The sequence below is a fragment of the Parus major genome, chromosome 1A (assembly GCF_001522545.3).
Source record: "Parus major isolate Abel chromosome 1A, Parus_major1.1, whole genome shotgun sequence".
NCBI lineage: Eukaryota > Metazoa > Chordata > Aves > Passeriformes > Paridae > Parus > Parus major.
In genome coordinates, this window is record NC_031773.1 from 13438506 (window position 1) to 13464132 (window position 25627).

General features: G+C 46.1%; 1 protein-coding gene across 1 annotated transcript in view; it reads right to left on the reverse strand.

Annotated features, from left to right (window-relative positions):
* Positions 1-1734: 1734 nt before the first annotated feature.
* Positions 1735-25627, reverse strand: part of LAMB1 (laminin subunit beta 1) — a 42576-nt gene continuing 18683 nt past the window's right edge. The window contains exons 16-33 of the mRNA XM_015627090.2: positions 25293-25416; positions 24556-24760; positions 24253-24396; positions 23925-24156; positions 23243-23406; positions 22566-22790; positions 21504-21721; positions 21300-21396; positions 12189-12558; positions 10367-10551; positions 8931-9172; positions 7272-7475; positions 6740-6884; positions 5796-6003; positions 5488-5629; positions 4495-4671; positions 3087-3246; positions 1735-2179 (exon numbers count right to left, since the gene is read on the reverse strand). Of these exons, the coding sequence (XP_015482576.1) occupies positions 2043-2179; positions 3087-3246; positions 4495-4671; positions 5488-5629; positions 5796-6003; positions 6740-6884; positions 7272-7475; positions 8931-9172; positions 10367-10551; positions 12189-12558; positions 21300-21396; positions 21504-21721; positions 22566-22790; positions 23243-23406; positions 23925-24156; positions 24253-24396; positions 24556-24760; positions 25293-25416 (3379 nt within the window). The 3' untranslated portion in view covers positions 1735-2042. The remainder of the gene's footprint in view (positions 2180-3086; positions 3247-4494; positions 4672-5487; positions 5630-5795; positions 6004-6739; positions 6885-7271; positions 7476-8930; positions 9173-10366; positions 10552-12188; positions 12559-21299; positions 21397-21503; positions 21722-22565; positions 22791-23242; positions 23407-23924; positions 24157-24252; positions 24397-24555; positions 24761-25292; positions 25417-25627) is intronic.

Genomic DNA, 25627 nt, shown 5'->3' on the forward strand with positions numbered 1-25627 from the left:
GGGAACAAGGGGGTTGCACTGCCCTGAGCTGGAGGACTATGTGCAGGATGAGCTCCAGCTGCAGCTGGATCCCTTCAAAATCTGTGGGGCCTGATGGGATTCATCCAAGGACCCTCAGGGAGCTGCTGCTCTCATCACAAAATGCCTGTTGGTTTTTTGTGTTTCGTTTTGGGTTTTTTTGTTGAGTTTTTTTTGAGCAGTCTTGGAAATTTAGAGAGCTCTCAGCTGACTGGAAACTGGTGGAAGTTGTCCATGATTTTTAAGAAGGGCAAGGGGGACCCCAGAAACTGGCAGTCAGAGGCCTGTCAGTCTCACTTTAATGCCTGATAGAGCTATGGAGTTTATTCTGGGAGGTATCAAAAAACACTTGAAAGACAATGCAGCCATTGGTCAAAGCCACCATGCCTTCAGGGGAGGAAAGTCCTACTTATCAAACCTGATTTCCTTTCATGACATGATAACCCTCATAGCTGGTTAAGGGAAGCCAATTGGTGTACCCAGTTTGGATTTCAGCAAAGCTTTTGATACTGTCTCAGAGGAACCTTCTGGACAGGCTCTCCAGCACACAGCTGGATAAACACATTGAAGGGTTATGGGTGGCATCAGAGTGGTGACCTGTCACTAGTGGAGTTCCACAGGGCTCCATCTTCAGCTCTGTGCTCTTCATTAATTGGAGGCAGGACAGGAAGGGATACTAATCAAATTTGCAAATGATACAAAATAGGCACTATCTGTTGACTTCCTAGAAAGGCAGAGAGGCCCTGCATAGAGACCTTGACAAATTATAGAACTGGTCAATCACCAACCATTAAAAGTTCAGCAAGGTAAAGTGCCAGATTCTGCACCTGGATGTAGGGACAGACTGTGGAATGAGAGGCTGGAAAGCAACGCTGTGGAAAGGGACCTGAGTGTCCTGGGTGATGGAAGGCTGAACATGAGTCAGCAGTGCCCTGGCAGCCAGGAGGGCCACCCACCCATGGGGGCATCAGGCACAGCATCGCCAGCTGGGCAAGGAAGGGGATTGTCCCGCTCTGCTCTGCTCTGGGGTGGCCTCACCTCGAGTGCTGGGGCAGTTTTGGGCACCACAATATAAAAACTGTTAAACTATTAGAGAGCATCTAAAGGAGGGCAACCAAGATGGTGAAGGACCTTGAGGAGAAGCCATATGAGGAGTGACTGAGGCCACTTGGTCTGTTCAGCCTGAAGGACACTGAAGGGGGACCTCACTGCGGTTACAACTTCCTCATGCGGGGAAGAGGAGGGCAGACACTGATCTCTGGTGACCAGTGCTGAGGGAGTGGTCTGAAGTTGTGTCAGGGGAGGCTGATGTTGGATAATTAGGGTGGGTGGGCACTGGGACGGGCACCAGCCCAGGGCAGTGCTCACAGCACCAACCTGACAGAATTTAAGGAGTCTGGACAGTACTCTCAGGCACGTGGTGCGACTCTTGGTATGTCCTGCGCAGGGTCAGAAGTTGGACCCACCCCAGCTCTGCTTATTTTGTGATTCCAGGCTTGGTTTATCACATAAATTTGGTGCATTCATACTTTCAGTGCTGATCTCTGTTTTCACTCTATATCTCAAGTGTTTCATAATCAGTGACATGACAGTGAGGGGTATACAATCCTTTCTGAGTATTGTGGTGTAACTAACTACATGTCTTTCTTCATTCTCTGGTAATTTGGTCTGAGTCACCATACTATATTTCATAGTAATAGGAACCCTTCTTTAGAATTACATAGTTCAAGCCAAGATTTTATTAGATCTCTAACCAGTTTAAGAACAAGACTTGCTAAAGGACTAACTGATGTACCATTGCAGCTACTGAAAATAGGAAGGAACTTAATAAGTCATACTAGGTACATACAGTGATACAAAAGTACTGTTTATTTTCAATATCAAAAAGTTACTTTTCTTTGGTTCTGTGGCTTTAAAGTTCAATATAAAACCTGTTCACCTCATCAGGTCTTAGTGTAATGTCAAAAAGAACTAGTATAATACTTGTAAAATCCATCCTGAACACAAGCATTTCCCACTCCTGTTTATAAGCAGGTGCTATAAACAGCAACCTTTTGGCTGATTGTCTGTAAGAGGGAGCGAACTGTCTCTTCCAGCTCCACCAACTGCTTGGCTTTGTCTTCCAGAACTTTTTGATTGTTTTCATATGTATTTTCCAAATCTGTAGGCAAAGGAAGGCAAAAAAAAACTAGCTTAATTGCTAGTGCTTTAATACATGTAATTCATTATAGCTATGGATAAACTATTCAAATTTATTTCTATTGTGGAAGATATTCTGATTGGGGCAAAAAACCAAACCCAAACAAAGAAAAATAAACAAAGGCTGGAATGGCACCTTTTTGTTTCATTAACATAGGGATGTTAATGAAACAAAGGAACAAGGAAGTTATTTTCCAAAGGTGAAAATCCAAAACTGTATTCTGAGGGTTAAAATAATTGTCATTTTTTGCGCTATGATGGTGTTTACAGAACAGTGAATTGTTTTGGCTTGTGATGACTAAGTCTACTCAGCAAGTCACAGTAACTGTGCAGGGGTAGCAAACAGAGAAAGAATGAGTTCTTGGCCTGGCAAAACCAGAAGGAAAAGTTAATTCTGTCTCTTGTAGCAAGGGACAGACTGCCTCATCCTGGTTCAATCAACTTTGTCAACAGTAAATGATTAATTAATCTGTAAACTGGAAGTCCTGTGTCCTGATTAGCTTTTTTTTTTTAAGAGCTTTCCAGGGTGGAGTTAGGGGAGTACTGCTGGGAGATGGGGGGTCTTGCTGGAACAGATGAGTCCTTGTCCTGAGCAGAGTAGTTTTATTCCTTCTCTGTGGTGGCTCTGGGGGCAGTGAGAGGTGCCACACCAGAAGTTTGTCTGTCTCACCTGTAAGTTTCAGCTTATTCTATAGAAATCTTTGCTTCAAAAAGCTGTATTATGTCCACAAGAATAAGGAAAGCAGATCAAGTCTCAGTAAAAAATAAGTACCTTTTCTTTTCCCCTTCTGCTGATGAATAGCTGGTTTAACAGTGTGATATTGGTTCATGTTCTAAGGTGCTAAACTACCTCCTCAGAACAGCCTTACCTTTGAGCAGCTGGAGTTTGCTGTTTGCTTGAGCCAGCAAGGCTCTAGCTTCATCTTGCAACACGCCTGCTTTCCTCCTGGCCTCGGCCGACTCCTGTGTCTTCTTGGCAATGAGCTCTTCCACCGTTCTGTACTTGCCGCTCAGCTCCTTGTTGAGGACCTGTTCCGAATTCAAGCACAAGATGGAGCTCACACAAAGCCAAACAGGGACTTGGCAGTTCCTCCTCTGTCCTTCACTAATCCGCGTGCAAGGAGAGACTACTGAGCTGGGAGCTCAGTTAACAAAAGCAGAAACAGGGCCAGGGTATTTCCTACTTCCTGTCCAAGACTAAGAGCTGCAATGAAGACTCATCAGTTGCTCTTTTGCAGCTCTGTGGCTGTTTTACAGCTTCAATACTAGCACTTGGCAGAGATTTATGGGATTCAGTAAGAGGGTTCTGTAACTAATGGAAGCCATGGCCCCTAGAACTGCTGGGAAGCTACACGTGGCACTGCTCCTGGCTGAGTGGCTGCATCAGGGGAGGAATACCCTTGCTTACTCTTTCAGCAGCAATAGCTGAACTAGCTGCCCTGCTGGTGTTGGTGAAAATGCTGGGAAAGGCATGAGGTTGGTTTCTCAGCTGTGCTGAGAATCTGGGGTTAAAATTAAGAAGTCCTATGGCCCAACTAAATTCAACCATTGAGCAAGATAACAAACCATAGCTACAATGGAATTCTCTTGTGTTTACTTGACAGCACCTGAAATACTACTTAGTTTTTGGATATTGTTGAGTTGATGGATAATGCAGCTCTCCTGTCAGAAAATGGCTCTCTGGAGATTGATACACTAACTAGAGCCAAGAGATGGGAGCAATGAAACTTCCTTTGGCAGATTGGTCAATTGTTTTGTTAATGAACATTCTTTTGCTATTACAAAAGTGTGTAGCAAACATTGGGAGTAATGCCATATGTTCAGAGAGAAAATCTTGCAAATCTGATATTTAGCAATTACTTCAGTTTTATGTTAGGATAATTATTTTTCCTGTTGCTTGATTCTGTATATGCCAAATTCTGGTTTGTTTGTCCTGAACCTATCATTGTCATAGAATCATGAATACTCTATACAAGTTGGTAAAAAAATTCCAGTTCTCCTGTGACAGCTAGTAAAGCTGAAGAATAGAAACCTATCTCTGAAAGGCTGACAAGGTTTCCTGCAGCTATTTCAGAACCTGAAAACTTCTCAATACATCTCTCTCAGGATCTAATACCAAAGTAAAAAGTAGCTATCGTTGGTAAGAGCATAAATGTTGGAGTATTTTCTACCCCCAGAATATGAACAATAAATGTGATGGATCACATGTATTCATTGATCTCATTTTAGCCAAACCTGGGGGAGTTTTGCTGCCTTTGGGATTGTTCCTGAGCTCACCTTTTGGACTTCTTCAGCATTTTGTTTTGCACTAATTATTTTGTCTTCTATATTTCCCACATTCTCTGAATTTGTAGCAGCCTTTTGCCTAAGGTCTTCAACACTCTTCTCTAGCTCAAACAGACGCAAGGTAGCATTGTTCAGTGTTTCTGCAGATGCTGCATTTTCAGATTCAATCTAAGAGAAAGAAGAATGAGAGACTTTCAAAATACAGTGGATATAATACTCAACTTTCTCCATAAACCCTGCTCAACTAACTAGTTTGTGTCCATAGATCTGAGTTTAAAACAGTGTTTTAGCTTGCAAAAAAATGTCCCATTGCAGTCAGGATGAAAAAGCTCAGTGCTTGAGAATGGTATATATGGGGCTGCAAAAGCATTAAGGAACATGGTCAAAAAGTATTTGATTGCATTATATATGCAAGAGCTGACTTTAACTCCATCATGTGATAATGGACTTGAGAAGCTTCTAAACTGGCCAAGCTTCATAAGTACAGATAGCACTGTGGTCTCATGAGGGCTTTGAGATGAAGTCTGCAAATACTTTATCTGACAAGACTGTGGCACTTGGCACTTGAATCCAGCATTTATTTATTTTAGTCTGGTGCTGCAGTGTGGATGACACTGAGCACACAATACATAGCCAGTGTGGCTGACAGGTGTGGCTTGCCAGGGGTCTTGTCAGACCTGCTGTGTTAGAGGGCTACAGTCCTGCTCATTTAACTTGGCTGGTGCAGGATATGGGGTGAGAAAAGCCTTTTGGTGGATTTTTTTGTTGTTGTTGCCTAGTTGGGCTTGTGCACGAGCAGATAGTCCCCTAGTATCTGTCCCACTCTGAAGTTGATGTGAAGGTAGGAATGGTTTAGATGCATTTTAACTGCAGCCTTTGTTTTGCAGTACCCAAGAGCTTTCCCTAGACAGGCTTACATCAATTTCTAAGCATCAGACTTGGTGCTGTTTATATTATCTTAAGAAATACTCATAAAGAACTCACTGAAGTCAGCAGGTCTTGAGTTCCTTTAATATCTTCATCAGCTTGTTTGATGGCTTTTTCAGCTGCATTTTGAGCTTTTTCAGCTTCTTCCAGTGCTGCTTTCACCATGTCTGCAGTGACTTTGACATCTGTTGCACCTTTGCTGTGGAGCAAGATTGTTAATGCTAAAAATGTTCTTACTCTGGAACTGGAAAAAGAACATAGGCTGCAATCGGCTGGTTTTGCCCCTTACAGAAGGAATGAGAATTTACATCAGGGAAAGTTAAACTGCATTTTCTGATACAATGAGATGAAACAGGGCTGCATACCTCGCTCTTTTAGCTTCCTCCAGTAGCATTTCTGCCCTGGCAATGTCTCCAGCACTCTGCTGCAGAATGACCTCAACATCAGAAAGGCTTTCTACACGCTCACGAATATCTTCTGTCAGGGCCTGCAGCTGCTGGGGAGTGCTTGGCATCTCCATGTTCAGCACTTCATTAGCCACTGCCTCAATGCTATCCAGGTCAGCGCTGTCTTCTAGCAGATGGACACAAATATCAAAGATGTGAGTAAAAGCTTCGCTCTGTCATGTCTCAGCACTCAAACTCTTGTTCAGCTGCTTCCTTAATAATGAAAATCATGGGCAAACTTCCTCTCCGAGATTTATGGAAAATCAAGGTGTTAAAACTACTTTCCAAAGTGAAACTTCCTTCTCAGGAGAGGCCCAGCAGGTGTGTAGGCCCTGCTGGCACAGCCCTCTTGGAAGCCATTTGAAGATCTTTGTGCTCAGCTGGGGGGAACCCGAGCCCACAGGGAACAAAACCAACAGCTGCACGTTAGATGTGTTTGTGCTCCCAGCATAGTCAGCCCTGAGCAAACAGGCAAGGAATGGGCTGCTGGCAAACAAAGCTCTCATTTAACCTTTACCTGCTTTCTTACAGAGAGAGAAATGCAGTTTCTGACTTCCTTCCCCTTTTATACTGCTTTGTCTTTCTGGCCAGAACTTACAGACATACTTGGCAAAGTACAGCAGGACAAGAGCCTCAGCTGAAACGCACACAAGAACATGTCACAGTTTGCTCTCACTTTCTTATTATCTTGGTTTTCTCTTACTTTTTCTCATGTTTCCAGATTTCATCATACACACTGTCTGTCTAGGGGAGGTGGGGGGAATGATGACAACCATTGCACTAACTCTTGGAAGATAATACAGATGTAAAGCTAGTTTTCACAAACACAGAATTAAAATATAATCAAAATATAAAGTTCTTACGCATTAGGAAGTCTCTAATCTGTTTAATAAGATTTCTCAGATCTTCATTGCTTCTGTCCACTTGTTCTTTTGTAGCATTGGTTTTGAACAAAACTGCTTGTGCATTTTGCTTTGCTTCATCTGCTCTCTGTTTTGCCTCAGAAACCTAAAGAGAAGAAAATGGAAGGCTTCCTTGCTTATCTTCTTATGCTTTAGGGCTTGTTTTAAAACAGTTCATCTGGAGTCAGAAGTAATAGTAACAAGGAATGCTTTTTCTCATAAAACTCACAGAACACTTGGAAGCTGGCCCTGATCCATACCACCAGTGCTAGTTTAAACAACTCAGGCTGATGTTTAGTTATCCGTGAAGCTTCACTTTAGGAAGCTCCCTTTTCTGAAGATATTTATAAGCATAATGAAGTTACACAACTCAAAAGAAGTATTTTTTGCAGAAACCCAGCACATACTTTGTCAATTAGAGTCTGTGCTACAACATACAGATTTTTTTTTTTTTTTCTTTTGTACTATCTTAACAATTGATTTGGCGTATTACCATTCTGGAGAGTTGCTCAACTTCTGCTAATGCACTGAGGATGTCTCTGTCAAAATCCATAGCCTTCTGCCAAGCATTGTGAGCTACGGTCACCAGCCCATCGCAGCCGGGGCCTCCACACTTCTTCTTGCCTTCCTCTGTTCGGCAGTTCAAACCTCCGCACTCAGACTCGGCACAGGAGGCTCCCGGAGCAGTGCCACACGTCTGCAGAGACACAGGAGACAAAGGAAGCAGTCACAGACTGATTTCCATTGCTAGGCTGCATGGAGACTGTAGTAGGATGCTATTCTACACAATATTTGAGAGTAAACTTTTTTTTTAAGAAGTGAAAGTATTTCTATCAGCAACATTGTGCTAAGAATTATCCACAACTTGATCAATTGTTTGGTTATGAAATAACACAGGAGTTGGTTTAACCAGAGGGAAAATCAGAAAATTCCCTGTTCTTGTGAGGTTCTTTTACCTTTTCATGCCCCACCCCCCACTCTCTTTTTGCCAAATGATAGTCACTAACTCAGGTTTTGCAGCCAAAATACTCCCTGGGAAAACCTAGGGGCTGAGCCAAGTTAGCTGCAGATGTCTCCTATGAAGTGTAAATGAGTCTCTCTTACCTGTTTGGCATGTAACCCAGCAGTAGCTAGAAAGCAGAAAGACTGTGTGTGTGTGTGTGTGTGTGAGATGATTGCACCTCCGAGCAACTCAGTATTTACTGCCTTGATAAACATCTACCCAAGATCTTTAGTCCTCAAGAACAGTCAGGGCAGGAATGTAGGGGAAGGGAAATTAAACAAAAAGATGTCTCTTTCTTCTCTACAGAGGAAAAAGGAGGGCTGAGGGAGTGGGAGGAATGAGTAGTTGTAAAGAACAAGAGACAGTCAGCATGTGAAGAACTTGCTCTCTACCACAGGCCTGGCCTGCCTAGGGGAGTTAATGAGCAGTGCCCTGCAGCCTGCCTTCACCCAGGGTTGTTCAGGGATTGTTCACTGAATGCAGCTGGCCAACTTCCAAGAGAAACTGAAGGAACACCCAGCCTCTCCCAAGAAAAAGCCATCCTTAATCATATTTACAGATGAGCAGGCACGTTCAACAGAGAACATGCCCTTTTGACTCCATCTCCATGTAAGTTCTGCTTTGGCTGAAGCAGGAGGATGAGCCTGGGGTGATGCTGAGGCCCGTGGGTGTGAGCAGAAGCGCAGCCTGGCCAGGTGCAGCACAGGCACAGAGTGTACCCGATGGAGCTGCAGCAGGGAAGAGGGGAGCCTAGGGAAAGCCAGCACTGAACTCGGGATAGGCTTAAGAGGATGGCTCTCAGCCCAGCAGATTTTCCACACTTTTCTGCGTGTGGGAACTCCATCCTTAGCAAAGAACACTGGATTAGGACAGGGGTGATGCAAAAACAGGTGCTCTGTTGGGGCTGGAGAGAGTAGGAGGAAGACCACCATGAAAGGCTGGTCTTTGAAAGCCAGTAGTGTCAGAGCCCACCAGTAAAACAACCCAGTTCTAGCCCACAAAACCGAGGGGTTGCTCAACCAAGCAAGGTAGATTTTTCATGAACCAGCCGCACATCTCACACTGTCACCCTACAGTTCCTCCCCACCCATCACAAACCCGACTCTATTTTTGCTAGGGGCTTTATCCCAGTGATTCTCAGCTGTGTACCTTCTCAGCCACCTCAGAGAGATCCAGGCTCTGCAGCTTTCCAGCGAGTTCATCCAAAAGGCGCGACTGCTCCTCTTGTTTAGCCTTGAACTGGGCCTCCTTCTCATTGATTAAGTCTTCCACTTCCTGCCGCGTTTGCGCTGACAGCTCCACGGCGCTATCAGGATGAACAGTGGAGGCATTGACCCTCTCCTCTGCCTCCAGGGACATCTGGAAATACTTGGTGATGCTATCCAAGGCTCCTGCAGAAATCAGAGCGAGCTGATGAGAACTCTGCTAAGTTACCCAAAGGAACATATATTATAGATGTTAGCAGATGACACATCAGGGTTAGTGACATTTCACATCACAGTAAATGAAACACTGGCCTTGGCAGCTGTGTTCAGTGCCATTGCAAGGATAACAGAATTTGGCCTCTCATAGAAAAAAGTTTTCATTTTTGCTTAGTGGACAGTGTGTCAAGCTGGACTTTGAAGTTTCCCTTGACCCTAGTGACTAAGTTGTGCTTGCCCTAAGGGCAAAAGATTTGGCCTTTTAAGGTTTTTAGGGGAACAATCTGTTTTCTAAGGATTCCCTTATCCCATTAATTCTTATTGCTTGCCCTGGGATGTCTGGCTTATGGAGTCACTGCTTGGAAACTAGTCAGAGCTTTCCTTAGAAACAACTGCTTGAGGAAAGATGATGATTTATAGAACTGTTGATTTTGGACAACTTCTGGAGAGGCCTTGTTGTGGGTGTGAGGGACCCTATGGGGGTTGGCTATACTCTGCATCCTGGGGCAGCTTTCCTCTGCGGAATACCAAAAGTCAGGGAGTCCTCTGTTCTACGTGCTACTCGCCTCACTCTGAAATCTCCCATGATCACTGGAAACAATCTCGGACTTTGTGCAACCAGGAAATTTATAAGAAAAATTCAAAATACTGTCTTTGAAGTCAGCTTTCCAAATTTCCAAATGATTAGGTGACATTCCTCCTCCTTCAGCAAATTTTGATTCTTGGCCCATTTCAATGTGCCAATGGACATGGAAGGCTTGGGTGGCTCAGAAGAACTGGGCCCTTTACCACAAGCTCTTTTTTTTTCACCCAGAAACAGCAATTGAACAGACTGAGGGGAGCAAGAGGGATGTCCAGGCATATCTTGAAATCTGTGGTGCACTTTCTTCTGCTGTGTCTCATCTACAATGTGTTCAGCATGACACCTTAAGATGGTTCTGTGCCCCAGTAATTTGAGACAGCTTTGCAATGTGCAGAGGAAGAGACAGGGTGAGGGGGCAAAAATTCCTGCTGCATCAGCAACTCTGCTAATGCACAGAAAGAACCTGTCCCTGAGGAACTGTGTTTTATTACAAGTTAGAATATTAATCTGCTGCTTAAACCCATGCACTAATTAAATCTTTGGCCACCCTGCTGCTTTCTTCCCCTCTCTGTGACACTTACCCCGAACATCAGAGATCTTGATGAACTCTAGCTGCTCTGCAAGCTCCTTCACAACGTGGTCAAGACTTTTGGCATCTGTCTCCAGTGCACTCAGGTCCGTGTCTGTGCTGTTGCTCTTTGCTGCTAAGGCTGATAGGTTTTCTTCTATGTCAGCTATCTTAACCGTAACATCTGCTGTCAGCTTTCTGTAAAACAGGCACAGGACTCAACATGGGGAGGAAGAAGGGTCATATGCCACGTACTTCACTGGAGTGTGGCGGCTAGAGATGTACTCAGCTTCTCCCATGGCAAGACCTGTCCTCCCCCAGTAGAGCTCTGAGTGATTTGTAGCAACATGCCTACCTAGAATACTGTTTTGTTTCCTTTATTATACAAAACTACTTTTTAATCTACAGCACATTTATAAACCCAAAGCACCAAATTGCTCAGAAAACAGCTGCCTTGTGTAAGATATTAACAGGAGGCAGATTCCAGAGGACTGGTGTAATGCTCTTGTATCATGGCAACTGCATAGGTCAGAGTTGACTACTATGATCCATACATAATTTGTTTCCCATCCCACACAGCTCAAATGTAGTTTTGATTACTACAAGCTCATCGGACAGATTTGAACTTCAGGAAGGAGGGAGGGGGGAGCCTTAGTTTTAACACAATGGATTCTTTAAACTCTTCAGTAAAGATCACTCTTCACCAGGGTTTTGAAGGAAAGCCTCCTGCTCTAAGCATTCACTCAGTGAGCCATGGAGCAGGCTTTAGCTAGTGGGATAACCCTAAAAGGAGAAGCAAGTGAGTATTACATGTCAAGGCTGCTGTGGAACAGAAGTGGGCATAGGAAGCTATTCCCATGCATGGTGATCCCATCAAGCCCAGTATTTCCTCATTCTGAAAGAATCAAGGCAGTATGTAAGGTCTAGATCAATTTACAGCTCTCTCAATAGCCCAACAGCCTGCTGTTTTCCAGGACTCCTCCAAAGCCCAGTACTTTTATATACAGCCAGAGGAGCAAGAACAGATACACAAAAGGTATGTTAGGGAAAAGCAGCTCAGCTGCTCTGACCTCCCTCAATACACACAGAGCTCAGAAGCAGCAGCAACCCCCAGCACTCCAGCAGGAGGGAGGGGAGCCGTAGGACACAAACTATTCCTAATTGAGACATTTGTGCTTTAATCCTCACCCCTTTGCTTTGTGCAGTTCCCTTTACAATGCACAAGCAAGTTGGAGCAGTTGCAGATAGGGCTAGAAAGCCTCTGTAATCCTACTTAATGTTGGATTGCCCCATCTCCAGACTACCATCTTTTGTAAGCTTAGCCCTAAAAGAAAATATAAGGCTTCTACCCTGAGAAAAATGGAAACAATCGTTGTTATAAATCCAGTACTTCACCCAACACGTGCTCACAGTGCGGAAAGGAGCCCAAGCTTCCAACTCATCAGCTACACTTGGAAATCCAGGAATTTAATCTCTCCCCCTCTTCATTCTCTCACATAATAGCAGCGTTTGTCCTTTGCCCTGGGGCAGCACAAGGCAAGCATGAGTGGCTCCCTGGTAATTAGCTGCCTGGAGAGCAGTGAGAGCAGGACAACCCCAGCCCAGCACGTGGCAGCTGCACTGCCCTGGCCAGGTCTCTGCTCCCGGGATGGGCACTCCCTGCCAGTGCTGAGCATGGTGAGGTGCTCCAGCAGCCACAGCGCCCTCGGCCAGCCAGAGGAACAGGAGTGCCCTCAGCCCAGCATGGGGACACCAGTCACAAGTAAATCCCAGCTCACTGGAACTCCCACTCCTTCTCTGGACAGACTTACTCAAGTAACTACAACTGTACTCACTCTGCTTCCTCGAAGAGGTTCCCAATGTTCTTCAGGGGCTCAGCAGCTGGATTTTGAGCGATGATGGTTTTAATTTCAGTGAGCTTCTCCTCCAGTGTGTTGAGCGTCTGCTGGTATGGGCCAGTGACTCCAGTGATTTTGAGGGTATTAGCCCTGTCCAAGAACTGCTGGGTCCTATTAGCCAGCTCGCTGATGATCACATCCCAGAGGGCAAAGCACTGGTGGCACGGCACGCAGTCAGGGAAGAAGCCTGAGTAGCCCCGGGAGCACTTGTCACAGTGCAGCCCTTCCACCCCCTCACTGCAGATGCACTGCCCAGTGGCACGGTCACACTGTGGGGTCTGGACACCACGAGGATTGCAATCACATGCTGGGTGAAGAAAAAGGCACATGTGAAGGCCATGGAGAGGGAAATGACTGTGATGTTGGCAGGGTGGAAGAAAAATCAGTTATAATAAAGTGGTGAAATAAGTATAGAGGTGGTCAGTGTCTGAATTATAGAAAGCTAAATATGGATGTATCTACTTGTGTATGGAGAAATCAAGTGTGTGTGAGAAAGGGGTGAGAGGTGGGGAAATAACTCTAGGGGAGACCAGGACTTGCACATCTTGGAAGGACAAACAATGATGGAGCAAGGGTGGACACTGCTTATTGCAATGTTCAGATGTCAGCTGGATAGCAACTGAAAACAAAGATCCCAGTTTCTCTCCTGCAATGAAGAGTGAGTAGAGCAAGGTTCTCCGGACAGGAAAAGAAATGGCAGGCAGGCACATAGCAGAGGGTTTAAGAGCAAGCCATGAGTGAAAAAGAAAAATTGAACTAAGAACAGCCATTTACTGTTTTACATATTCTCCTCCAGCAGAGGAGTAACAGTTGAGGAATCCTGCAGATCAAATCCCACCCACCTTCCCCTGCACCTCCCACAACAGCACACTAAAAGGAGATAACTGATTACACAGCACTTGGTTAAGTGGGGGAGCTCTCTTCTGTAAGGTGCTGTGGGTGCTAAAAGCTGAATTGGCTTACAAGAACAGGAAAAATCTATGGAACAAAAGCTGTTGTGAGATATTCTAGGCAGAGGTACAGGGACTGGCTCAGAACATGCTCCTGCCATAGATCGTGGGAAAATATTCACAACACACATTGACGAGGCTGGACACTGGGCTGACATTTTGGGTATACAGAAAATCAGAAAAAAACTGGCAGTGAAAAGCAGAATAGAACAAAGAATGTGGTTATGGGCAGCCCTGTAGTGTTTTAAGTATTAACAACCAACAGCCTACACGCTGTTTGTCACCCCCAATGTCACCCTCAGAGAAAATGAGGACACTTAACAGATTTATAAATTTTTAAAATTATTTCACACTTTGAGCACCAACTTCAGAGTTCACACCTTCATGAAATGCACTTCTTTGGCACTAACCCACTTCAGAGAGAAGTTAGTCAATTAACTTAGGGATGCACTGTCACTGCTGAAAGCATAGACACGCTTTGTACACAGTAACGCTATCAGAAATGTTTCCATGCAGCGAAAATGCTGCCACTTGACCTCCTTAATTACAGGAGGCAGCAGAAGACACCACCAACATGCAAAGCTTTTAATAAAGAGACGGCAGAAAGCAACAAAAAGAGAAGCTTTGAAAATATGTACATCATCTACCTATCATTATAGCAGAATGCACTCAAAGCAGGTCAAGCACATGTTCCTTAAACAGGAAAAGGACTGGCACACCTGATAAAATCCCTCCCTTATGCATCCATTTACCAGGCATTCTCAAAGGAGGTTAAATGGCTCAAAAGGGCCCATAAATCAATTCACACACCCAAAGCAAATGCCCCCTTGAAAATAGGGCAAAACACAAAGCTGTTTTCAAGAATGTACATTGTTTGCTTCAATGCCAGAACACAGTGGTGGTCTTCAGTTCAAAAATTACACAAAGAGCCTCAGCAGAACAAATCACTCCTCAACAAAACGACTTTCTTGTACAATGTGAATATGATAGGCGAGAGACAAAAATAACTTCTGCTGCCTGCACAATTGAGCAAAACGGTCCTTTGTTCTTTGAATTATACCCTGACACAAGAGATTGTTTTTACTTTACATCGAAAGTGCTTAAGTAGTCAACTCACCATGGAATATGTTCCCTGCAGGCAAACCGTTGAGTTCCTGTTTGAAGGTCAGTTAACCCTTCTGTCAACTAATAAGGCCCTTGGTATAATGATGAATTGTGTGAATTCCTCTGTATAGAAAGAGGCTAAATGGCATGTGGTTTTTCTCAAAGATCCTGAGGTCTGATCAAGTTACATGAGTACTTGCTGCTGGCAAATCAGATCACTATATTTACTTGCGGATTTAAAAGGCTTAATGTGAAAAGAAAAAAACCCTAACCCCATGTTGGTAATTCTACTCCTGAATACCTGCATGTTCAGGAAAAGCAGATGACATGGCTTCAGTAGCATTTACATGGTGAAGTGGATTTCAAAATCTCTGAAACCAGAAAATACCAAGGAAGAAGAGAGAAGAATTTAGGTACTGACGTACTGTTTGCAAAGTGAAAACCCAAATTCCACAGCTCCCTGCTGGGGGATGATAAGAGCAAAGAAGTAATTTATTCTAAATGCAGCACAACAGTTAGAAGAATCCAATCCTACAAAACTCCCAAACCAAGCTTTGCAGGACCATGAGAAAATTGTACAAGGCAGCTAGAAACATTACTGTTATTCCTCCATTTTAAGATTTTTTTTATCAAGCCCAGAAGCAAGCAATCCTGGCTCTGAATTACCTCAGTCTCCTGACTGAAATATATATAAAATGGTTTTCAAAAGTGCTGGTTTCATATTCCTCTTCTTCATGCTCTTCCCAAGACATTAGCCATACCCCTAAATACCTCTAAGACCTCTAGTGCCTGAGTCCTTCCTGTTCCTTGTGCCCTGGACACCACCCAGGCATTTTACCCTCCAGCAAGGAGCACGTTCAAGGCCACTGAAGAAGAGCACCTTCCTGTTATGCCATGGTGGGGGTCAAACCCTCCACTCACTTCAGTTGTGGCCAGTTCTCAAGAGATGGAAAGCAAGCCCAAGGCAAGATCACGTAAAGCCTTCTAGGTAGCAAGGAGCACCTTGAACACTGCAGTCCACAAGGCAAATAGCTCACTGCCAGCTTTCACCTCTGCCTCAGGCAATGCCTGCCTGCCAAGAACCCACTGGCTTCAGTCTCTTTGACTGAAGGGAATGACTTCATCCTGAAGGAACAAAAACATAGTGACAGTGGCAGGATGTATGTGAAAGAAAGGAGGACCTCCAAGCTGGCACAGACTGGAAAAGACTGGCACAGGATTGGCAAATAGCTCATGGAATAACAACTGAGTTATTCATGATGGTGGGTGCACATGCACCAAAAAATTCCTGTGACATTAAATTATCACTGCCAATGAACTGGAATGTGAATACCAGAGATACCTTGATTCCTATCACCTGCTATAAACAGAGCAAACACCATATCAGAATGATCCAGCCCATCATGCCCAGTATTGTGTTTGACTGAAGTACCACACCACCACTTCTTGCCACAACAGAGCTCTTGTTTTTCCAGCACCTCCTTTGTTATGTCCAGCTATTCCTATGGCCATCGTGTGACTCAGAAACAGTCCGGTACTGAGACTGCTGTTACAGCAGTTTTGCTTCTGCTGTACCCAAACAGGCTAACTCACACACAACCTTCAAAGTAATGCTTTGCTCAGGAGATTCTAGCTCCAACCAGCACACTCCTAAGTCTGATGTAAGACCTGAGCAATACAACACATCTAGTGCTAGTGTATGTCTGGTTAATCTGATTTTTTTCAAGAACAAGGCACATCTAGGGATACAGAAGTGTTTCAGATGTAGCACAACAGCTTCATACTCTACTTATCAGAGTATATGTGGTATAAGGAAAGACAAAGTCCTGTAAACTCCTTTTATGTGGCTTCCCTATGCTTACATGACAAGAAACTGGGAAAGTAGTTCATTTTGCACTGCAAAATCAAACAGATGGAGTTTACTTCAAGATACTTGTATGCCTTGACCATTTTGAGTTGGAAATGCCTTCAAGACAAATGGTTGATTACTGTCCCTTCATGCAGACAGATGGCCCAAAGCCAAGGTGAAGGGCTGAGAGTTAATGCAGAAATGGCTGCTTGCACAGAAGATCAGTGTTAGACAGGCTTCAAAATGTAAGCAGGGCAGGACATTGCAGAACCTCCCATGGAAAACACAGTGGGGGAAAAGAAAGATTTTTCTTTGGAAATCGTTGGCCCAAGATTTAAGGGTTTTCAAAGGAGCATTTACTAAATTAAACAATAGGTTTCTGTTTTGAAATGTCATTTTGGAACTAGGCGTATTGTTTTCTTTAACTGAGTGTGTAACTCAATCAGCAATTTTTCTGTGGCATACTTCAACTTCAGGGAAATCATATTTTTGACAGGAAAAGTATTAGCCAAATTCTTTAGTCAGGATCTGCTGATTATCAGATTATGAGTATAAAGGATTGTAGCTGTATGTTTACAAAAGCATGTGCATGTATGTGCATGCATACACTGGATATCCATGGGTAATTTTTGTATCAGCTTCATCAGTGCATTTCTCCTCCTCCTTTTTCCTGATCCCAAAGACAGAAGTAACACTCAAACATGTATACCAAATGCAGTCATGTAAAAACCTAAGAAGAGAAATACAAAAGAGGCAAATAACTAGCTTGAGAGGTTTGCTTTAAGCTCAAAAGGCTCTACGAATTGCTCTTTCACCTACTCTGACAGTTCTGCTATCTTTTCCTCTGATTTTAAATATTTAGATCTCACTTCCATTTAAACTACTGTAATTCAATATGCAGTATATTTGCACATCACGTAATTCAAACTCAGGTGTGTCAGAGCACTTAATAGCAGAGATGATAGAATGGATACTGAATGGGCTGTATGAAGACCAATATCAGTGTTCAATTCCCTACTGGGGGGTGCCAGAAATGAACAAGTGTTACACATCATCCTACACTGACTAGAAATAACTTTTCCAGAAATATTTTTTTACTACTTGAGACTGAGGGCGGTGAGCATCAAATGTTTAACTCCCCCACAGAAAAAACACAAAGGTTTTGTTCAAACATGATTTCCTGGCATCATTTCCCAGGGGTAGTGAGGCACTGTGATAAGAAAACCATTCAACAATTTGTAAGGTTGAAAGTTTTGCAGAGCTAGCAAATTTCTTCTGAATAATCAGCTATTGATTCAAGTTACCCTGCAAGCATAGTGCTAACTCCTCAGCATTATGATTTTCAGTAGGAATGTTAAGATAAGATCCCAGCCTAAAATTACTGGAGTTGTGCTACATCTTAACATGCTAACAGACCATGCCAAAAGGATGGTTTTCTGGAAACAATCAATACACATTACAATATTTTATGACCCTAGGTCAATTAATATTATGAAACTTAAAGTGAAAATTGTATTTTCTTTAGTATAGAATTTATCTGATTTCCTTTAGACACTTCTCACAGAAAAAAAGAAAACAAGACATCTGGTAACCTTCTCTCGACACCAAAAACACCCCCTATAAAAGCAGCCTATGTGAATAGTTTAAGACCCAGGTGTTGAATTTTAAGACTACAAAACTTATTCTTAAATGGCAATAAGGTAATTTTCATTGAACAGCTGTTTCTGCACCAGCCACATAACAAGGACTAAAAACTAGGAAAAATAACATTCTTGTCAATGTAAGCAGTATGTATTTGACAAAAAAAGTGACTATTTTCATCACAGTTCAATTTAATTTTACAACAGGACTTTATACTCATGTCCAACACAGGACATGCTTCTTGTGAAGGGGCTATAGCAACACCACCTAACTTCCAATCTCACAGAGTACCTCCTACTAACTGCACTTCAGTCTGCTTGTTCAATTTATTACAACAGTAATGACAGTAAAATTGTCATCTTCATATTAGATCAAACATAAACTTTAAGTATCTACTGTGCAAAGGCACTGTTTCAGCTGCATCTGCAGCCACTCCACATCTCAGGCTTCTGAGGAGCCTGGAGCCTTCTGCTGGAGGCTTTGTGGGTTGAAGCTGGTGCAGAACTCGGCATGCCGAGTCCTGCACTTTAGTTGCCAGGCTTTGGAAAAGCTCCAGCAGAATGTCTGGGAGACATGAATTTGATGAACTCTATAGTGCCATTATTTACTACCTTAGGGAGGATTTTTATGCACACGTTCACGCGCAGGCTCATGCAGAGCTGCAGACAGCTCGAGGCTGCAGCAATGGCAGAAGAGTCCTGCCAAGGGGCTGGCCCTGCCCCCAGAGCAGGCAATGCCCACAGCACAGCTTCTGCCCACTGTCACTGCAGTCCTGCCAGGGACCTGCATGAGGCCAAGAGAGAAATGCTGGGCTTTTCCCCATCCTCTGCCTCTGCTGTGCTCATTTCAGGTATTATGTTAAATTCAGTGAGAGACTGCTGTGCTTTTTCAAAGCACAGGGAGTAAGCAGTCTCTGAAGACCCAGCCCACTGGCTCTCTGTGGTGTATAATTCCCAGAGGACATTTGTGGGTGCTGAGGTGCACCCAGTGCTGTAGGTTCAAGCTGCCCAAATACAGGCACCTACTTCAGCTTGCCCCAGCAGTGTGGTGCCAGTGTGATCTCTGTGGTCACTCAGAGAGGAGGCATCAGATGACACTTCTCCATAGCAGGGGGGCACACAAACTGTAAATCAAAGCACCCAGACCCGGTACAAAAACCTGCCTTCCCTGGTTTCTGCTTCACTATGTCTGATCTTACCAAGGTTTCTAGAAAAGACATCACAGGCAGCAATGGGGATGGCAGGGAAGAGTGCCCTAGAGCCTGGTTTCCAGTGGAGTGTACTGGGACCCTGGCCCACATCCACAACTCACTGCTGCTGCAAGTGCCTGAGAGCCCATGGAGAGCTGCAGCCCCCAGCCTGTCCTAGATGGGCCATTTTGCAAATCTCTGCACAGCTATGTCCAGAGCTTATTTCCAGGTGCTTGGAATTTTTTAGTATTGTAGAGGTTGTAAAAGCAGCATGAGCAGTATGGTTCCCATTTCTCATCAGGAGCTTGTGTTTCTTGATGCCAGCAACCTGAAGACCTCATGTGAAGAGATCACACATCACCATCCTTGGAGTAGCTGATTCACTCTGTGGTTTTCAACCTTGAGCAGAAGCCCCTTGCCCTAGAGAGTGGAGGATCCCATGCTGGAGTCCTTGGGAGCAATGTCCACACCTCTGCATCAGCTCGGTGAAGACTGTGTCCACACTCACATTGTTCAGAGTTTTTGTTCTTCCCTATCCAGACTGGTTTCTATTTTGCTCCTGAATTCAGCACACATTGTGCCCATACTGGCTGCTTGGGCCAGCAAGAACATGCCAGGTGGCAAATGCCATGGCAAGAGTCCACATGTTCCCTGCAACTGGAGCAGACATCTGTGACAAAGCCTTGTCTCAGTTTGAGCTTCACTTTGGCTGCAGGCCAGATCCCAGCTGTTTTCCAGGGACACTGCTCAGCAGCTCCTCAAACAGCAGAGTTTTCCAGTTTGCTTGTAACCCGTGCACCCCTGAGAACTGCTACCTGCCCACGCAGCAGCTGCAGGTCTGCCAGCCTGAACATCACCACTCATTCCCTGGGGCTAAATGAGGGCTGAGAAGTCAATTATCTTCTTGCCAAGGAAAGATAGGAGACAGGCAGGAGGCACTGACCCCACCACACCGGGGAGAGTCTGCAGCACCACCCAGCTGGATGCATTCCACGAGCAAGCACACGCTTGGAGCCTGTCCAGTGCATCACGCTGCAGGCTGCCACTGCTCAGCCCTGGGCAGCAGCTCTCCCCACATGCCACAGAGACCTCCTGTTGGATGTAATCATGAAGGAAAATCTGCCTTTCCACCTGAGGGAGTCTCCTCTATCACTAGGGCACAGAAGGGATGGCAGACTGGAAGGGAAGTGTAGATCTTGCACAGTAAAAAGAGGCTCTGAAGAATATATTCTCTCTTTACTTCAGAAACATTAAAACAGGTTATCACATGTTCAAAAGACAACAAAAACTCCAGAGATCAGAAAAGATGGTATGCTGCAAAATCCTGCTGATAAGGTATGCAGATGGACTCCATCAATAAACCCGATGGAGACAACTGATACCAACAGACAAGCCCTGCCCTGGAGCCAGCAGGGTCAGCACACCCCTTACCATGTCAGAACACTCACAGCCTCTCCAAAGGCAGCCTTTCCCCCAAGAAACCCAATATGTACTCAGGAACTGGAACAATTCCCCAGTCCTTTCATCTGCTGCAGAAACCAAGTAGCTGTGACCTGCCTATCTACCAAGATAATGGGCTCTAAGGTATCTCTATTGTGAGGGATTTATTAAAGACCACAGCAAGCACATTCCTCCCTGCAGGAAAAAATACCTTAATCTATTGCAAACCCTCCTGGCAAAGGGTTCTATTTGAACAGATCAGAGATACAAGTTTGTTCTGGTCTGGACAATGTTTGAAGTTTCTTTTCCAGCTAACGAACAGACTTGTTTATAATGAAAGGACACAGGCCATCCAGTTTTCTAAACAACCTACTTCATGGTGCTCTGTTTTACAGCATGTAGCTATGGCTAACCCACTGCATGGTCTCTGCTTTCTCGTTTATTTTCATCTGAAATATAAGGAAAGTCTCCTTGTAAATAAAAAACCTCCAGCCTCCATAAGAAGACACAAGAGCTGGTGGTCTTGAGCTACACACAACTTAAAGGCAAAGGAAACTGGTTTCCAGACCAATTCTCAAACTCAAATGCATGTGATATGTTTTGTTATCATGCTGGCTTACCTGACAGCATTGCAACCTTACTCTTAAGAGTTTCTTCTAAGCAGAGAGGTTTGTTTCTAAATAAAGGTCAGACAAGAAAAACACAGACAAGCACAGGGCTGGGCTCCTGCCACATGTCCCATCCCACAAGGCATCAAAACCCCAGGGCAGACCCCACCATGCCTTTTTCCCTCTATTCCAATGCTTAAGTGGGCTGCTCCTGGCAGGGGTGTCCTGGCGATGGTGTGCCCAGCCACACAGACAGGTTGGACTCACCTAAGCACTCCACGCTTGGGTCACCCCAGAAGAGCTCCTGGCACTCCCGACAGGTCCGGCCTCCGAAACCTGGCATGCAGTGGCACTGTCCTGTGAACTGCCAAAGCCAAAACACAAACCCATCAGGAGACTTGAGCCCCTCAGCAGCTCGACCCTGCACCAGAGCAGAGGCCAAGCCGGGGGCACACACCCGTGCTCCCTCACCTCGTTGCAGGTGGGGCCGAGGGAGCGCGCGGGGTCGCAGTCGCACTGCTCGCAGCCGGTGCCGCTGGCCAGCCGCCACGTGTGGGGGGCACAGCGGTCACACGTCTGCCCCACCACGTTCGGGAGGCACCGGCACTGCCCCGTGGCCGCCTCGCAGCGGCAGCTCTCCGAGCCCTCGCAGTCCTCCCGGACAGTGCCCAGGTAGTTGCAGACGCACTCTGTGAGAGAAAGAGCATGGCACCTTCATGTCGACCCGCCCCCCGTTACCAGACTGCCCTCACTTCACATCTAGTTTATCTTCTGAGTCTGCAGAGGTGTGGGCAGATGCTGGCATGTCCCAATACCAGTGGCCAGGCCTGGCTGACCCAACACTGAATGACCCAGCACTGCTCAAGAGCCCTCCTCATGTCCCATGGCTAGCCATCTCTATAGCTTCTGCCCCCGCACACAGAAGGCCACGGGAGTCCTTCATTCAAGCAGCCCAGCCCTCCTTGCTCTTCTCCATTCCTCTCTCTGTACAAACAAAGCCCAGGTCTGCCCAGCTCTCATCAGTCAGTTATGGTGGCAGATCTGCTTGAAGTGGCCAAATGGCCAACAGCGAGCTCAGCTGCTCAGTGACCTGTCTGTCCTGCTGGGCTGTGCCTGATGCTGCAGGAGAGGTGGGTCTGCCTCCCCAACATCCATTTCAGCTTCCTGTCATGGCCCTCATTGCCACTGCCCAACCACACCTGCAGGGACCTGGTATAAACAAAAGCCAACCCTCCCCCCCACCCCTTATCTCTGGAGAAGAGAGAAACAGAGACCAGTATCAATAGAACAAGAAGCCCCCATCCTGCAAAATCCCCCTCCTTTGAGCAAATGTAAGTGCTGTCTCTGTCTTCCCTCTGAAGTGTAAAGGGCCCCCCTCCTGGTCAGGAGCCCCACCCAGCTGCAGGGCAGCTGCAGGCAACTCCAGCTGGAAGTCAAAAGGTTTTTCCTCCATCCCAAACGCTCCCAGGTAAAAAGCGTTTAGGTGGCCACTGCTGCCCCCGACAAGGGGTGCTGGGGCTGCAGTCCACTCACTTCTGCAGTCCTGCTGCAGGGCACTCCCGTAGTAGCCCTCTCTGCAGAGGTGGCAGTTTTCACCCTCGGTGTGATACAGGCACTTCACACACACTCCGGTCCTCTTGTCGCAGGCCTCTGGGTCAGTGGTGTCGATGTTGTTGTTGCACTGGCACGGCTGGCAGGCGCCACCAACCTCATCGGGGCTCCCAAAGAAGCCAGACGCACATTCATCACATCGACTGCCTGTTTGAACAAACAGGCACAGTGGGAATTGCCATTGCAGCTCCCCGTGCACAGCCCATAGCCGGCAAGGCGATAAAGACCTTTACTGGGGGGCATTAACTGGATCATGTTTAAAGAAACAGAGACAGCACTTGGTGAGACTGTGGCAACTTGTTGTAGAGCATGGATGGTACCACCCAGGGCACCAAGGCACGCTGCTCATCCCCTCGGTTTCAGTGCTGTCCTGCCCACCTTTTGCTGAGCACTGGTCATCCCTCACCACACTGATGGAGACGAGGGTCACGGTCATGCTGGCATCACACACCCAAGCCACTCTGCCCTGGCCCCTTCCATGTGAGGCAACCCCCAGCAACAACCCACTGATGCTGGTGCTGTGGTCACATCTAGCCCATATGAACATACCCTCCCCCTGAGAGGTTCACCAGCCACCCCTCCATACTCCTACCAAGTACCTATGTATCCCACGCTACAGACACACACGACTTGCAGTGTGACTGGATCCTGGTAACAGCCACTGGCAAACTGGCGTCCACTCTCGGGGCCATCAGGGCAAGGGCAGGGGCGGCAGTGGTCACCAGATCCCAGGATGGGGTCTCCATAGTAGCCAGCCTGGCACCTGCACAACAGGGTACACACCATGCAGGGACTGCAGGCAAACACACTGCAGGCCTTGCTGTGACTAAGCTTGGATTTTCTACCACTGTGAAGAAGCAAAGGGCAGAAATATCCTTATGGCTCTCCCTTACCACTCACACTCCTAGCAGCTGTGTCCACAGACAGAAATTTGCCTGGTTTACAACAGCATAGGAGACCCAAGGTTGGATGTCAGCCTTGCCACTGTGAGGCCTCTCAGAAGGCTTGCAGTGGCTCACTAAGGGTCTGGGGTCCCGCAATGTGCTCTTGGTCACTTATGCAGGCACTGCTGTGAGGTGCGAGCTTGTGGGCAGGGAAGAGGGGATCCCCCTGCCACCAATCTACAGAACCACAAGTACTTCTCTGACCCCCACCCCAGGCCCAGGGACTTTCCCTGTCGCTTAACACCTGCCTGAGCATCAGCACCAGAGAGGAACAGCTGCTGCACCCACCCTGCTGTGGGGAAGGAGAGGGGCCAGGGAAAGGGGGCACGTGCCATACCTCTCACAGTTGTGTCCGGCTGTGTGGTCCCGGCAGCTCAGGCACTCCCCGGTGTAGGGGTTGCAGTCGTCAGCGTGGCCATTGCAGTGGCAGGGCTGGCAGCTGGGGAAGCCCCAGAAGCTGGGCAGGCAGCGGTCACACTGCCGCCCATACACCCCAGGGAAGCAGTGGCACTGGCCCGTCTCCACGTCACAGAAGGTGTTGTAAGAGCCTCGGATGTGACACTCACACGCTGCAAGGAGAGCGAGAGAGGGGCTGAGTTTCCAGGACAAGCCATAAACTCAGGGCCCCAACCACAGCACAGCCCAGAGCCAAGGGTTTAACGTACGTCGGCATCCACTCGGCCCAAACCCAAAGGTGCCAGGGGCACATCTGTCGCACTGTCTTCCAACAACATTGGGACGACACTGGCACTGTCCTCCATTGGGGTCACACACCGAACTTAGGGAGCCCTGAGGGTCACACTGGCATGCTGAGCAGAGAAAAACATTGGAGAGAGTGAGCACTGTGGCACAGGACATGAATGCCCTGCCTCATCCCATGTACACGCCTTCCCCATGCAGACTGCTCTGCCTGCAAGCGCCATCCAGCTCCCAGGCACAGCTTGCCCTACAAGTAGATGGTTACGTACATAATGCAGTCTCATGCAGTAGTGCAGAAATACTGAATATTATGTTCTTGCAGACATCTGTCATGGGAGTTTTCACAACACTCCTGCTGTTTTCCAAACACCGGTATCTTTGGAAGGTTTCCCAAGCACTGTTTGTGACCACGTCTTCGCCCGAGCCTCCCACTGTGAATATGTCCAGCGATTTGCAGTATGGCATGAGAACAAGCTACAAAATAATTTTACAATGACAAAAGTGTTACTACTTATGAACAGCCTCCACCAAAATTGTGAAAATTCAGTATTATCCCAGTTTCTAACCTTTTTTGGCTAAAAAGCAACCAGCCAGACAGAATTTGGAAGGCAAATGACAGTATTTCTCTAGTTTTGGTGGAATACTTCTGGTATCTGACAAATTCTTACCAAATCTACCAAATTCTACCCATTCTAAAGAAGATTGACACTGTCATTGATTTTCATGACCTACATAACACACATTAGCCTCCCCAAAGAAACTATATGTTTGTGGACTAGCTGCAGTCCTGAAAAATACCTCAAAAGCCTCTTAGCAGAAAAACAACTCACATACTTTAAGGAACTTTTGAAGAAACCTATGCTGCGTTACATTGTTCAGTTGAAATCTGACTTCAGCTGTAAGGAGCAATGCTGCAAAATAGTACTTTGAAATTACACAGACACATGCCAGAGGAGATGCAAATATCCAGGCTTTTAAGAGCATCCCTGAAATAAATTCTGCTCACAGAGTCAATGAGTGTGTATGGGTTCTCTGTCTCCGTATCCAGTGAGGAGTACTGGGGCAGCTCCAGGCGGATAGTGTAATTCAGCCCCTTCTCGAAGCACACGGGCCGCGGGAGAACAACGTATCTGAATGAGGAACAGGAAACAGTCCTTACTTCAAACGTACGGCACTGTAAAGCGTTTCAGGTGCCCCTATAAAGCAATCAAGATAACAGAAAGCAGCCAAGACCCAACAGAACAAAAGCTGTGATGTGAGAGAGGTGGTTTGGAGGCTTGTGGAAGTCAGAACCAGGAAAGGTTATCAGCAAGGTAAAGAGTCAAATCAATGTTCACTCAC